The 15,731-nt window shown below is 42.3% G+C and overlaps 1 protein-coding gene across 2 annotated transcripts in view; it reads left to right on the forward strand.

Annotated features, from left to right (window-relative positions):
* The window catches only part of TGFBR3 (transforming growth factor beta receptor 3), a 201,858-nt gene that overhangs the window by 118,040 nt on the left and 68,087 nt on the right, over positions 1-15,731 (forward strand). For both annotated transcript variants that reach the window (XM_046015836.1, XM_046015830.1), the window contains exon 4: positions 7,056-7,193. In XM_046015836.1, coding sequence (XP_045871792.1) covers positions 7,056-7,193 — 138 coding nt within the window. The remainder of the gene's footprint in view (positions 1-7,055; positions 7,194-15,731) is intronic.

The raw sequence follows: 15,731 nt of genomic DNA on the forward strand, positions 1-15,731 counted from the left end.
TGAGCTGAAGGCAGATGCTTAACGACTGAGCCACCTAGGTGCCCCTACTTTTTTTTTTATTAAAAAAAGTTTTTTAAAGCATTTTATTCATTCACGTGAGAGAGAGAGAGAGACGGAAAGAGGAGAAGGTAGGTAAGGGCAAGGGTAAGGGCAGAGGAAGAGGGAGAAGCAGACTCCCCTGCTGAGCTGGGAGCCGGACATGGGGCTTGATCCTAGGATCTGGAGATCATGACCTGAGCCAAAGGCAGACTCTTAACCATATGGCCCACCCAGGCACCCCATTGAGAAGTATTTAAAGTTCTGTGCTTTAAGATATAATAGGATGTTCGGTCAAAATTTTTTATCTTTGTTATTTTTCCCTGAGAAGGAAAACCTGCTCCAAAGGCTTTTTCACATTTCATCTATTTGTATATTCATAACTGTTAAAAATAACAAAACAATTTCTTTTTTTTTTTTTTTAAAGAATTTATTTATTTGACAGACAGTGAGAGAAGGAGAGAGAGCACAAGCAGGGGAAGTAGCAGAGGGAGAGGGGGAAGCAGGCTCCCTGCTCAGCAAGGAGCCCAATGTGGGACTTGATCCCAGGACCCTGAGATCATGACCTGAGCCGAAGGCAGAGGCTCAACCCACTGAGCCACCGAGGTGCCCCAATAAAATAATTTCTGTGTGTTTGTGTTTGTGTGTGCATGTATTTGCTTACTGTGGTCCCTAAACACACAGATGATGATCAGCGCCCCAAAGCCTGGGCGTGGCATCGGAGTCCTCTCCCACGTACATTGCCAGTCATTTTGGTAGCATGAGTTGGAAGTAGCTTTTCTTAACTGTTTTAAAGTTCAAGTGAAACTTCATAGTGAAAGTTAGTGTTCTCTTACCTAAATGCAGCCCCACCCCCTTTTGGCTAGAGAAACATGACAGTACGACTCTGTTCCCACTTTTTGAATAATTTCATGAATAACTTTTATTGATTCTTCCTTTCATGTATTCTTTCAGAAAAGGTATTGACGGCTTGCTAATTGTTCAGCTCTGCACTAAGCTCAAGGATGCCGAAATGACTATGACTCAGTTTCTGCCCTTGAAGAATGCCTTGAGAATTTCACAGTAGAAGGGGTGGTGTGTGTGTCTGTGTGTGTGTGTGTAAATGACAAGTATCTAAACAGTATTGTAATGCGGTGCAGAGGTGGAAACATGAGCATGGTCTGTGGGAGTGCTGTTGAGTTCCAGCCCCACCTGCAGATAGGGAAAGATTTCACTGATTTTGAGCTGGACATACATGTCTGTCCAGGGGCTGGCAGGAGGGTGCCGCGGGCCAGAATCCAGAAAGGCCCTGGTGTATTGGTGACCGCCAGTTCTATATTCAGATGGTAGATACTTAATACTAATGACTGATGGAACTGTGGCTCTCAGTGTTAGACTTGCCATCACCCGGTGGCCTGCTGAGGGCTCCCCCGGAGCATCTACCCCAGAGCATGCCCACATCCAGGGTCTCCCCTTTCCCTGTCTCTCTTCCCAGTAGAGACTGAGCTGTGGGATACTCTGGGAGGGAAGGGCCAGGGTCTCTGGAATCCCCTTGCAACTCTCCCAGGACCCCTTTAGAGGGCCATGACCTGAAGTTTCAGAAATATTCTTCTGTTTATATGAGCTCCTGCCCCTCAACCCCCAACCCAAATTTAGTTCCGAGTATTTTTCCAGGGCATTCAAAATAGAGAGCAGAGAGGGCAGGCTTATTTCTGCATCAAATTTCAGACTTTCATTTTAGGTCTCCCTCCCACCCCCCGCTCCCCGTTTTGTGGTCATAATAGATTATTTTCAGAAGCTCCCAGGGAATCCTGAATCCTGTTGTTTGGGGGAGGAGGAATGGTGGCTCTATCCCACTCATCATATTAAATGGTTTCAAGACAAAACCACTGGAGAGAAGAGCTCGATATCACTTGGTGAAAGTAGAGTGTGAAATCTCTGACCCCAGTGCTGCTGAGACCAGGGAGGATGGTCAGTTGACTACCCGGGTGAGGGTGGAGTTACTTCGGGGGTGGAGATTCCTTGAGTTCAGTACCAACTGACTGATGTTTTTCTAGAACTTCAGAGAAATACAAAAATAATGTAATAAGGAAAATTTTTAAAAGCTCCAAATCCACTCCTCTAAGAATATTTTAAGGGAGTCTTTTTATAACAATTCCCAAATGGCAAAAGACAAGTGATGGCAAATAAAATGTCAGCTGGAGGGGCTCCTTAGACTGGATCATCCTTTCAAATGCCGTGGCAGCAACTAACTACTGTTTCCCGTTCACAGCAATTGGTTACACGTTTCAGACACATCTGAGGTCAGATTTGAGCTCCTAAAAGTCATATTGCCCAAGGAAAGGTGAAATTTGAGTTCAGCTAGGGTCCCCCAGTGTCCTGAAATGGATGTATGTTTCATTGTCCATCTGTGTAAATTATGGTGTTACGAGATCCAGATTCAGGATGTTTTCAGTTACTACCAACCCTGTTGCTAAGTGGACGTCCCCTTACCTCTGAATTGGGGATAGATGATGGCTATCTCTAGACCAGGGTGTGCTTTTATGGGTCCTGGTAATAGACACACTGCTAGAGTTCTTATCTATTTTCTTATAAAGTGATTATTGGATCATCCATTTTAGAGCATTTGGTCTGGGTTCAGAGAACAGGAGTCTCTCTGGTAGTGTTTTGGATGACTTCATTGTTTCATGGGTCCATAGGGACTGTTATGAGAGTCAGAAATGTTGAAATGGAACCTCACTGACACGTTAGCAAAGTCAGACAGCTGTTCAACTCTTATATCAGTTGTTTTGCTTGCTTTGCTTATGTTTGTTTTAACAAACCCCGGGAGTAGGGGGGTCTAACTAAGAGGAAATTTTTTAAATCACTCCGGTAGAAATATCTTGCATCACTACTATGAACCTTTAGAAATTCCAAACAATTTTCAAATGGCATCTTTCCATAAAGAGGTTTTTTTTTCTTTCTTGTAAGCACATAATTCATTTTCATAAAGTGATTTACAGAGTTTGAGACAATATGTAGTTTTTGCTTATCAAAGATAATTTTTGGAAAACAAAGAGGTCTTCACCTTAACGGGGTCCAGAGAAAATTGTCCTTGTTAATTTCTGCTGATAACATGGGCAAGGACATGCTTCCTAAATGGGAGATAGGAAGTTTGTCTTGCCACTCTGAGGCTTTATGCTCCTTGGAGTTGGCCTTGACTTTGGATTTACTTTGAATTTCTTTATAAAATAGAAGAAATACATTAATTACATCTGGTAATTTGTTGAAGTACACGGATAATCTCAGAAGATTTAGTATAAATAGATGTCATAGGACAGATGAGCTTTCCATTAGCTCAGAACCGATGAGCTTTTCCTAATTTAGGGGAGAGATCAGCAGTATATGAGGGACAATGTCTATATAGGGGATGTGACAGATTAGATATACTTGCATTTTCTCACACCATTAGGAAGACTGAAAGGTGGCACTGTTTGAGACAAACAGGGTTAGAGCAGAACTCTTAGACTGGGCTTTATGGACCACTTTGTGGTTTTGAAGTATGGTTTTAAGAGGTCACTGAAACCTCAGAAACTGCATGGACAAGTGTTTTATTTCTGAGTTGCCGTCTAATAAGTTCTTTTCTCTGAGAGGGTGACCTGTTAAAACCAGAGGTAGGATCTCTAGTTTAATTATGCAGAGTCATTTTGTTTCTGTTTCTGCCATTAGAATGTTCTTCTTCCTCCACAGTGGACTCCTCAACCTGGGTTAATGGGTACTTAACCTAGAATGCATGGGTCCTACAGTGAACGTATTTTTCTTCTGACATTGCCTACAAAATGTAGTGTGCATATGGGTTTTTGTGTGTGTAGTGAGAAGGTTCATCTGTTGTATTACGTTCTCAAATGCTTTTTACTGCCAAAGATGAACTCTACTAATTTAGAGAGTAGTCATTGTTTCCTCATTTGGGGTGCATTCCCTTTAGTTTCATCAGCCTTCCCAGGCGCATGGTCCCTAGTTTAGTTTGTTATTGCTTATGAACAGGTTAGAGACTCTTAACTTCTATGTAAATTTTCTATAGGCTTGAGCTGTCTGGATTGCCAAACTGGAAGTCATCGGATACCATGTGTATCATTTCTCCATGGGCTGTTTCTTTTCTGCAGCCTGCCTCAACTCTGGTTTTCAGACCATGATCGTGGGGTAATAATCTGCCCGTGAAAACCTTCAGCAGTTATGTTCTTCTTTGTAAGTATAGTCTGTCCTGAGCTACTGTTGGTTCTAAAGAGGTCTCTCCTTTCCTTTCCTCTCCCTTCCTTTCAGCCTGGGAGAAATTAGGCACCTTAGCCAGGAATTCTTGCAGAGATATTCCAAGTATGTTCTCCCCACCATTGGGGAAGCTTTTATACCTTCATTCTTTGTTCAAAGTTTTTGGTTATCCTCTGTCTTCCCTTCAGCAAGATTTCCCTTCCAGTGGAGGAAGGTTGCTGAAGGGATTGAGTGAGTGGATGCTTAGGGGACTGTCTGTTCCTGCCAAATGATCTTTTAAAAGAAGTATTGAGTATTTTTCTTTTAATTTCCCAATCATAGTGTGAATTCTTCTTTGCCAGATGGTTTTTGGGGCTTTGCCTGGGCCCTCTGTGCCAGAGTCGGGGATTCATCTTGGCCAGACGCTGCCACATATTGAAGAGGGAACCATTTCCAGGAAAGCTCAGAGCCATGGCTCCTAGAAATCTTTCCTTGATTGTGTGAGCCAGGCCTCGACACTTTTGACCATCTGGAAAATTTTGGACCCCAGCACCAATATCTGTCTCATACACATTTTTCTTTTCATTTCCTAAGGTTTTTTTTTTTTTTTAATTCTTGTTCATTTTAGAGATATATTTATTGCTATTTTATCTACACACTTCAAGAGTGGTATGCCTGAGGGCTGCAAAGAAAATCATCGGAAAAAGAATTGACGTACCCTTTGGTGGACGCGCATGGCTATTCTCTGTGCCATGATGGCACTCGATAAACAGTTTCGGAATGAATAACCTTTTACTGACACGTGCTGTTCGTGATAGAGTGTTTCTTAACACTTTTCAGGTACTACTCTTGAACAAGTAATTACTTTATCTCTCCTTTCTTCGCCCTGTGTGCGTCTCTCTGTAGTGCCGCATTCACTTTGACTCTGGTTCTGCAGCCTCTCATGTTTACAGTGGCCATCAGCCTGTTTATTTCTAGATGCAGACAACTGTGCAGAGTGCTGCGAAGTAGTGTACAACCAAGAAATATGTTACTGTGCTGTAGCTGTACTTGACATCACCGTTCACTAGTACCCTACTTTAAGTGCTTTGCATATGCCAGATGGTAAAAATGATCCTTGCTGTGTTGGAGATACAGCTCATGATAGTATTGCTCATGTTTTTAAAATTTTTCTGTGAATTAACTAAGTCCCTTTGAACCCATTAATATATTCAGCCTTTTTAGCCTTTTAGATAACAAAAATTTATGAATCTGTGATAAATCAGTCCTTTAAACAATGGTCTACTACTCTGTTTGAGCACAGTATTAAAGTTAAGACGTATCTTTGCCTACTGAGTATTTGCATTCTGTTTCGGAGATTAAGATATGCACACTCGACAGTTAATGGATAGTCTTGGTATTACATAGCATACTGCAAATTATTAATAGAATAAGGTACTTTTGTGGCATTGGAAATTAGAAAATTAAATATCTCTTTAGCACTCACTGGGTGCGTACCCTGTGCTGAGGCATGGGTACTGCAGGTAAAGTGTGTTGCCTTTATCAGTGACCTGAGAGGCTACTATGATAGGTGACATCAGTGTCCTAGGCAGTCCCTACAATAAAAGGCAGAGATACATTGAGATCAAGATCAAAGTGGGCCAGCAGCCAGTGGAAGCTGCTAAAATGGTCCAGCCTTCAGCGCTCTATCCCAATGGCTGTATAGACCTAGGTCATAGATCTAGGCCATTTAATCCTCATAAGGATTAAGCCTGCGATGTTCAGTTATTCCCAGTATATTCCTCAGTGTCTGTCTTGCCAACTAAAGTCATTTTTTATGCTTTCCCTCTCATCACTTTCTGGTGCTCTTGGGTGAGTTCAGCTTTTTAAAATATGTGCTTCTTGGGTCTTGCCTCACCCCTCTGCCCAGAAAGCCAGTATGAGACATGCTTCTATGAAAGCATCTGTTCAGTATTTCTTTATGCACCCTTTTGCTTTTCTATGTTCACATTGACCTACCTTGGCTGGTGTGCTCCAGGAAGATGTTGTTGGACCCACTGTTTGCAGCTGTCCTCGTAGGTGCTTTCTGATGATGTTAATGATGACAGTGGTAACCTACAATAGTCCTTGATCTGCTATCAAAACTGGTCACAGTTTTCTTATCCAGGCTCGTGGTTTTCTTCCCTGTTCTTTTTTTTTTTTTTTTTTTTTTCCTGGACCAGGTTTATATACAGTCAGTTTTTATTCTGTGTGTTCTCTGTGCTTCATTTTTTGGAAAACCCCTTCAAGCTAATAGCCGGGATGATGAAAGCACTGGCAGCTCCCCTTGGCAGTCCCTCTCCCTGAGCTTTCGGCACTTTTCTTTGGCAGAAGTCCCTTAAACTTTCAGAGGTTCAAGCTCACCTGAAAGAGAAGAAAGTCCTTTCTCTGGCTATCCAGAGGGATGATCCGCCCCTGGGGATTCTGTACTCTTACTTTTCAGCTTTATCATTTGCCTTGAAGGAGAAGACAGTTCTGAGGGAAGATCACTTTTGTTCTGCCTTTGCTAACTTTGGGGGCGGCAGGGAGGTGTTCTGTTTGTTTGTGTTCTGCTATTATTGGGAGCTGAATCATGTTTTGGTTGAGATTTGTATGGGTTGAATTACATGAGGTAGCCATTTTTGTAGTTAAAAAAAAAGGCGAGATATTGGCAGTATCATCGAGTTCAACCTATCCATAGACTCTGAACTAACTTATAGCGTCTCTTAACAGTGAGCTGTGAAAAGGGATTCAAATGCCACCTCAAGTGATTTTAATGGAAAGCCAATGTTAAGATTTATCTTTCTGTTGCTTCTTAGGTCACTCTGCACCTAAATCCCATCTCCTCAGTCCACATTCACCACAAGCCTGTTGTGTTCCTGCTCAACTCCCCACAGCCGCTGGTCTGGCATCTGAAGACAGAGAGGCTTGCAGTTGGGGTTTCCAGACTTTTCTTGGTAAGTGTTCGAAGCCCTCCCAAAGTGTCCTTAGCACAACGACCCTAAAACATGGCAGGTCTTTTTAAAATTAAGGCTTATTTCATTGAGATAACACCCGAGTCCGCAGTGTGTTAAATTGTAGGGTGCTCCTAGCGGGGTTTGGATGGTGGAGAGAAGCAGCCACAGCGACAAACCCTGCACATGTGTGTCCGACTGGGGATGGAAGGTCAACTCCAGTCTGCACGTTAGAGCAGGACCTGCAGTTGTACTCTGTGTGGCCTGGGCTTTGGTCTCAGCTCTGAGACTCCTCTGGTGTCATCAAGAGCAATGTAAACATTGTAAATAGCCACTAGGTGTGTGGTCTCTGACCACGAAATAAATACACACAGGCCATTCTATTTGTATATAACACAGGCCCCCTTTCTGATACGAGGATCTGTTTGTTGAGAAAGTGACACAGCGAGTTCCAAGATGAAAACATTTGTATTTTATAAAAAAGCTGGAACCCAGCTCTTGTGGAAAGATCCAAATATTACCTACTATTTGTAAATCATGTCCTTTTGAGTTTGCCAGAACATTCAAGTTTGCTAGTTGTGGAGAAATTGATGGGTTGTTTGGATGGAATTGTTGGGGTATGATATCATGTCTGATGATGAGCAACACTGCCCTTTGCAGTGATAACTCATGTTGTCTGTTGCTGGAGCTCCGTGCTCATGTCCTTAACTGCAGAGCCTTAGGCTTTTAAACTTACTCTTTGCCCCAAAGCATCCAGAACAACAAGAGGCCTCCGTTAATAGTCTTTGTCTTGCCGAGTGAGCAGACTTGGCCTAATGAGTGACTCTTAATCCAGATCTGCATTTTCTTGTCACTTGTATTTGAAGAATACTTTTTAAAAACTCAAAGGTACTTATTGAATAAAGTAGGAGTCTGTAATCAATACAGCTAAGAAGTAGATAAATTAGTAAAAAAGGGATGAGGGACAGCTCTTCTTCACAGTCATGTGCCAATCAATAATATAGAAGGAATGGTGGAGTTAGAAATTCCTGGTTTTGCGATCATTATAGTAAAAGTTTACTGGGCAAGAATCATCAGGAGAAGTTAGATGTAGGGGTGCCTGGGTGGCTCGGTTGGTTAAGCAGCTCTTAATTTCAGCTCGGGTCATGATCTCAGGTCATGAGATCAAGGCCCACATCAGGCCCTGTGCTCAGCAGGGGCTCTGCTTGGGATTCACTCTTCTCCCTCCCCATGCTGGTGTGCTCTCTTTCTCTCTCTTTAGAATAGATAAGTAAATCTTTAAGGGGGGTGAAAAAGAAGCTAAATATAGCAAAGGTGGAGGGAGTTTGAGAAATAGTATATTTACGTAGTCTCAAATTACTTATTAATAACAAAAGAAAAAAAAGTGACTGTATACCCAACAATACCTCGACCGAGTAACCCAAGTCAGCATCACCAGTATGGTGCAGGTGGACACGTGTACCTTTAAATATGACCCCTGAGAAAGGACGCAGCATCATTTATGTTGTATTCTAGCCAAACATGCACATAACCTGAATCTAGTCATGAGGCACTGGACAAAACCAAATGAAGTGATATTCTTTCAAACCCAGACAGGACTTACTCTGTAAGCTCTTACCCCAACCTGCCTCTTGCATACCCATAGTCATTGTCAGTCTCCTGTAATTAAAGGCATTTGTGATAGTGTAATGGCTCTGACCATGAAGTCTTATGTACATTTAGCCCTTAGAGTTGTGAGCTGTATTGTCCAATACTGTAGGCACTAGCTATGGGTGGCTCTTTAAATTGAAATTAACTAAAATTACAAATATATTGGGGCCTCTGGCTGGCTCAGTCAGTTAAGCATCTGACTCTTAGTTTCGGCTCAGGTCATGATCTGAGGGTCCTGCATCGGGTTCTGCATTCAGCATGGGGTCTGCTTAAGATTCTTTTCTCTCTCTCTCTGCCTCTCTTCCCCCCATGCTTGTGCTCATTCTCTCTCTCTTTCTCTCAAATAAATAAATATTTTAAAAAATTAAATTAAATTAAAATATCGTTCCTCAGGCATACCAGCCCCACTGCAGGTATTCAGCAGCTCTATGAGGCTACCACACTGGGCAGTTTATGGGAGAGGTTATAGACAAAGGTTTTGCCCACCCTCCTCTGAATGCAAATAATAACTCAAGGCAAATTATTTTTTTCTGTGAGCCTGATTTTCCTCACTTGTAATATGGGAAAATCAACAGTCCCTGCATCACGGTGTTGTTATCTTGATTAGGTGAGATTACATGTAACATGTACAGTGCCTGACCCCATTACCTGCTGTTGTTGTGACTGTTTATTATTAATCATCGTAAAGAACACTTGGGAAGGATGTTGAATGTATATTTCTAATTATAAATATCTGGCTTCGCTTGTCCAAGATTGAAAGGCGTTCCTATCTCTCTGGGCTGCAGGTCCAGATGTAAAGTGGGGTCCAGATATATCAAAGTTGTTCTGGTCCCTTTTAGGATTCGTCATGAACCTACCACTCCATGGGTTTTAATGGAAAGTATCTATGTCCTTGTTATTGTTTATTTGCTTTAGTTTTGTTTAAGATCTGTAAGAACTGTTTCTGGGCCGTCCGTTTAAAATGCACTATCAATGAAAACAGGAGATGGCTTTAATTAACAATGGAACATCATCCCTACGTGGAGTTAACCCCGTGGAAGGAGATAGCACATCAAGTGATGCGCCTAAAATTACCAGGAAAGGGGAGGCAGCATTGGGAGAAGGCAGGGATTTAAATTCGGGACACTTGAGCTCTGCTTTGTTGTCCAGCAGGCTTTCTTTAGGGAGAATGGTTTTCTCCCATCTGTACGTTCCTTCAGGGTAGAACATCTTTTGTTCCTTTGGGTTCTCAGGTCAGTGGAGGAGTGATGCAAGCTCTCTAACAAGCTAGGTAGCTGTCCCTAAGAGAGAGTATGTGAAGTGAAGGAAGGAAGGCAAGCTCTTCCCTTGCTCTGTGTAGCTGGAAAGGAATTTCAGGGTCTGCTCCTCCATTGGACAGCTGTTGTAGCAGACGGCTCTGCTGCTGGACAAAAAACCAGTGGTGAATTCTGTTTATCCACTTACAGTCGTTAAGAGTTAAAGTTTGGAGATTAGATAATCACATTATTTTACAAACACTTCAGAAGGCCCATGGAATTTTCAGAAACTGGGGCTTCGCCATTTCCATCATTGTCTTCTCCCAGGTTACCCAGCGAGCTCAGAGTTGCAGAGGAAAGAGGTAGTCTTTTTAGAGGGTGGGGGTGGTGATGCAGAGGAAGAGGGGGAGAGAGAATCTCTAGCAGACTTCCCACTGAGCCCAGAGCCCAAAGTCCAAGACCGGGCTCAGTCTTACAACCCCGAGATCACGACCTGACCAAAATTAAGAGTTGGCTACTGAGCCACCCAGGCGCCCTAAGAGGCAGTCAGTCTCTTGATTCTCAGTCTGATGTGTATGTCTGCATTACTGTCTTAGAGCTGTCTTTACTTTGCAGGTAGAGTTACAATACTAAACAGTTTTGGGTTGTTTTTTTTCTCTTAACTAAGGTGGTGAGAAAAGTTGAAACGGTGGTATCTACCCTCTGTTCAGGATGACCTTTATTTATTTTTTTTAAAAAGATTTTATTTATTCATTTGACAGACAGAGATCACAAGTAGGCAGAGAGGCAGGTGGGGAGGGTGGGGGTGGGGAACTCCCTGCTGAGCAGAGAGCCCAACGCAGGGCGCCATCCCAGGACCCTGAAATCCTGACCTGAGAGGAAGGCGGAGGCTTTAACCCACTGAGCCACCCAGGCACCCCTAGGATGACCTTTCTTTTCTTTTTTTTTTTTTTTTCACTTTTTAAAAATTTCTTTTCAGCATAACAGTATTCATTGTTTTTGCACCACGCCCAGTGCTCCATGCAATACGTGCCCTCCCTATTACCCACCACCTGGTTCCCCAACCTCCCACCCCCTGCCCCTTCAAAACCCTCAGGTTGTTTTTCAGAGTCCATAGTCTCTCATGGTTCCCTAGGATGACCTTTAAATTGAACTTGACATGTCTGCATGACAGTTGCCCCGACTTAGAATGGGGACCTTTCATAGTTCGTTAGCAGGGACTTGTGTTGCTCTCATGTCTCAGCCACCCGTGAGAGTGGCTAAAAACATTATACTTTAATACTGTCTAATAAAGGTACCTGATTTTTTTCTGTTAGATTGTTCTAGGCCTTCTTACGATTTCACAGTGCGGGCAAGAAGGAGCATGTCAGGCTGGGAGACAGTGGGATTGAGTTTCTTCTGAGAGTACAGTTCCTTTATCTGGTTGTTCTGGTTCCATGGGAAACAGGAGTGGGATAAAGAGTGATTGTTTCATTGTCAAGTAGCGAGTCTGTGAGTATGAGTTTCTCTCTGACACGTGCGTGCGCACACACATATGTGCATGTGCACGTGTGTGATGCAGCTGTCAGAGCTGTGTAGATTTTCTTCTGCAGGGTGTTTGGATAGAGAGTATTGCATAGGTTCAGGTTGTTCCTCCATGCAATTGGAAATAAGAATAATCCTACTCTCTCAGTCTGCAAAAAACTTTATTTATGCAATTATTTCCACACTGAAGGAAAAGCATAGCGCAACTGGGCAATAAAAGTCTGAGCTCTCAGTCAACCTGAGTTTGTTAAAAAAAAAAAAAAAAGATTGGGACAATACTAGATTGTCTTGAAAAATATGCTACCATGTGCCACTCCAAAACTGCTAGAACTTGTACAGGAGTTCAGTTAAGTGTCAGGATATAAAATCAGTGCACAGAAATCAGTTGCATTTCTCTACACCAACAACAAGACAGAAGAAAGGGAAATTAAGGAGTCAATCCCATTTACAATTGCACCCAAAACTATAAGATACCTAAGAATAAACCTAACCAGGGGCGCCTGGGTGGCTCAGTGGGTTAAGCCGCTGCTTTCGGCTCAGGTCATGATCTCAGGGGCCTGGGATCGAGTCCCGCATCGGGCTCTCTGCTCAACGGAGAGCCTGCTTCCCTTCCTCTCTCTCGGCCTGCCTCTCTTGTGATTTCTCTCTGTCAAATAAATAAATAAAATCTTAAAAAAAAAAAAAGAATAAACCTAACGAAAGAGGCTAAGAATCTATATGCAGAAAACTGTAAAGTACTCATGAAAGAAATTGAGGAAGACACAAAGAAATGGAAAAGTGTTCCATGCTCCTGGATTGGAAGAATAAATATTGTGAAAATGTCTATGCTACCTAAAGCAATCTACACATTTAATGCAATCCCTATCAAAATACCATCCTTTTTTTTTTTTTCAAAGAAATGGAACAAATAATCCTAAAATTTATATGGAACCAGAAAAGACCTCGAATAGCCAAAGGAATATTGAAAAGGAAAGCCAAAGTTGGTGGCATCACAATTCTGGACTTCAAGCTCTATTACAAAGCTGTCATCATCAAGACAGCATGGTACTGGCACAAAAACAGACACATAGATCAATGGAACAGAATAGAGAGCCCAGAAATAGACCCTCAACTCTATGGTCAACTAATCTTCGACAAAGCAGGAAAGAATGTCCAATGGAAAAAGGACAGCCTCTTCAATAAATGGTGCTGGGAAAATTGGACAGCCACATGCAGAAAAATGAAATTGGACCACTTCCTTACACCACACGTGAAAATAGACTCAAAATGGATGAAGGACCTCAATGTGAGAAAGGAATCCATCCAAATCCTTGAGGAGAATGCAGCAGCAACGTCTTCGACCTCAGTCGCAGCAACATCTTCCTAGGAACATCGGCAAAGGCAAGGGAAGCAAGGGCAAAAATGAACTATTGGGATTTCATCAAGATCAAAAGTTTTTGCACAGCAAAGGAAACAGTTAACAAAACCAAAAGACAACTGACAGAATGGGAGAAGATATTCGCAAGCGACATATCAGATAAAGGGCTAGTGTCCAAAATCTATAGGGAACTTAGCAAACTCAACACCCAAAGAACAAACAATCCAATCAAGAAATGGGCAGAGGACATGAACAGACATTTCTGCAAAGAAGACATCCAGATGGCCAACAGACACATGAAAAAGTGCTCCACATCACTCGGCATCAGGGAAATACAAATCAAAACCACAATGAGATATCACCTCACACCAGTCAGAATGGCTAAAATTAACAAGTCAGGAAATGACAGATGCTGGCGAGGATGCGGAGAAAGCTGAACCCTCCTCCACTGTTGGTGGGAATGCAAGCTGGTGCAACCACTCTGGAAAACAGCATGGAAGTTCCTCAAAATGTTGAAAATATGGGGCGCCTGGGTGGCTCAGGGGGTTAAGCCTCTGTCTTCAGCTCAGGTCATGATCTCAGGGTCCTGAGATTGAGCCCCACATCAGGCTCTCTGCTCGGCGGAGAGCCTTTTTCCTCCTCTCTCTCTGCCTGCCTCTCTGCCTACTTGTGATCTCTGTCTGTCAAATAAATAAATAAAATCTTTAAAAAAAAAATGTTGAAAATAGAACTGCCTTATGGCCCAGCAATTGCACTACTGGGTATTTACCCTAAAGATACAAACGTAGTGATCCAAAGGGGCACGTGCACCTGAATGTTTATAGCAGCAATGTCTACAATAGCCAAACTATGGAAAGAACCTAGATGTCCATCAACAGATGAATGGATAAAGAAGATGTGGTATATATACACAATGAAATACTATGCAGCCATCAAAAGAAATGAAATCTTTCCATTTGCAGCGACAGGGATAGAACTAGAGGGTATCATGCTTAGTGAAATAAGTCAATCGGAGAAAGGCAACTACCATATGATCTCCCTGATATGAGGCCGTGGAGATGCAACATGGGGGGTTAGGGGGATAGGAGAAGAATAAATGAAACAAGATGGGATTGGGAGGGAGACAAACCATAAGTGACTCTTAATCTCACAAAACAAACTGAGGGTTGCTGGGGAGAGGGGGAGTTGGGAGAGGGGGAGGGGGGTTATGGACATTGGGGAGGGTATGTGCTATGGAGAGTGCTGTGAATGTGTAAACCTGGTGATTCACAGACCGGTACCCCTGGGGATAAAAATACATTATATGTTTATAAAAAAAAGAAGAAATAAATAAAAAATTAAAAAAATATGCTACCATCTGAATAGACATTCAAAAAACACAAACGGCCAATAAGCACATGAAAAGATACTCAGTATCATTAGTCATTAGGAAAATGCAGACTTAAAACCACAACAAGATGCCACTTCACACTCATCAGGATGGCTCTAATAAAAAAAGCAGATAATAACAAGTGTCGTTGAGGATGTAGGGAAATTGGAGCGCTCATAAATGGCTGGCCTTAGAAGGCAGTTGGGCAAACCATATGTCTACAGAAAAACTTGCCCACCAGTATTCATAGCAACATTATTCTTAACAACCCAAAAGTGGAAACATCCCAAATATCCATCAACTGATGGTGGGTTAAAAAAAAATGTATATGCACGCAATGAAATATTATTTGGCCATTAAAAGGAATGCTGTGTTGATACATACCACAATATGGATGAACCTTGAAAACATAAGTGAAAGAAGCCAGACATAAAAGGCTGCATGTTGTGTGATTCCATTTGTTTCCAGAATAGGTAAATCCATAGAGACGGAAAGTATATCAGTGATTACCAGGGCTGGTGGGACAGGAGAATGAGGAATGACTACTAATGGTATGGAGTTTCTTTGGGGAATGATAAAAATGTTCTGGAATTAGATAGGGATGATTAGAGTACAATTGTGAATGTACTAAAAACAGTGACTTGTAGAGATTAAAAGGATGGGTATTTTAATATGTGAATTATATCTCAGTTAAGTTGTTAGGGGAAAAAAAAATCTCTCCAGCAGTCTTTAAAAATTAAGGTATAAGGACACCTGGGTGGCTCAGTCATTAAGCCTCTGCCTTCAGCTCAGATCATGAACCCAGGGTCCTGGGATCAAGCCTGGCGTCAGGCTCCCTGCTCCCCAGGGAGCCTGCTTCTCCCTCTCTCGCTCTCCCCCTGCTTGTGCTCACTCTCTCTGTCTAATAAATAAAGGAAATTTTTTTTTATGATTTTTAAAAAAAATTTTAATAAACATATAATGTATTTTTAGCCCCGGGGGTACAGGTCTGTGAATCACCACGTTTACACACTTCACAGCACTCACCACAGCACACAGCAACCCCCCCATGTCCATAACCCCACCACCCTCTCCCTCCCCACCCCCCCAGCAACCCTCAGTTTGTTCTGCAAGATTAAGAGTCTCTCGTGGTTTGAATAAAGAAAATCTTAAAAAAAAAAAACAAAAAACAACCAAGGTGTAAAACCAATGCACTGGATTTAAAAATGTATCTTTTTACTTTATTCCGTGTACCTGATTTTTGTTTTGTTTTGTTTTAATCTTGTTTTATTGTATTCCAAACCTGAGTGCGCCCTCCTGCAGGGTCTACAGACCCAGAGCCCTGGGACAAGCAGAAATGCTCAAGAGGAGACCTAAAGTGTCTAATCGAGAGGCCTCAGCCAGCCTTTCAATGTTAGCCTTAGCTG

This window comes from Meles meles, chromosome 1, assembly GCF_922984935.1.
Source record: "Meles meles chromosome 1, mMelMel3.1 paternal haplotype, whole genome shotgun sequence".
NCBI classification, from domain to species: domain Eukaryota; kingdom Metazoa; phylum Chordata; class Mammalia; order Carnivora; family Mustelidae; genus Meles; species Meles meles.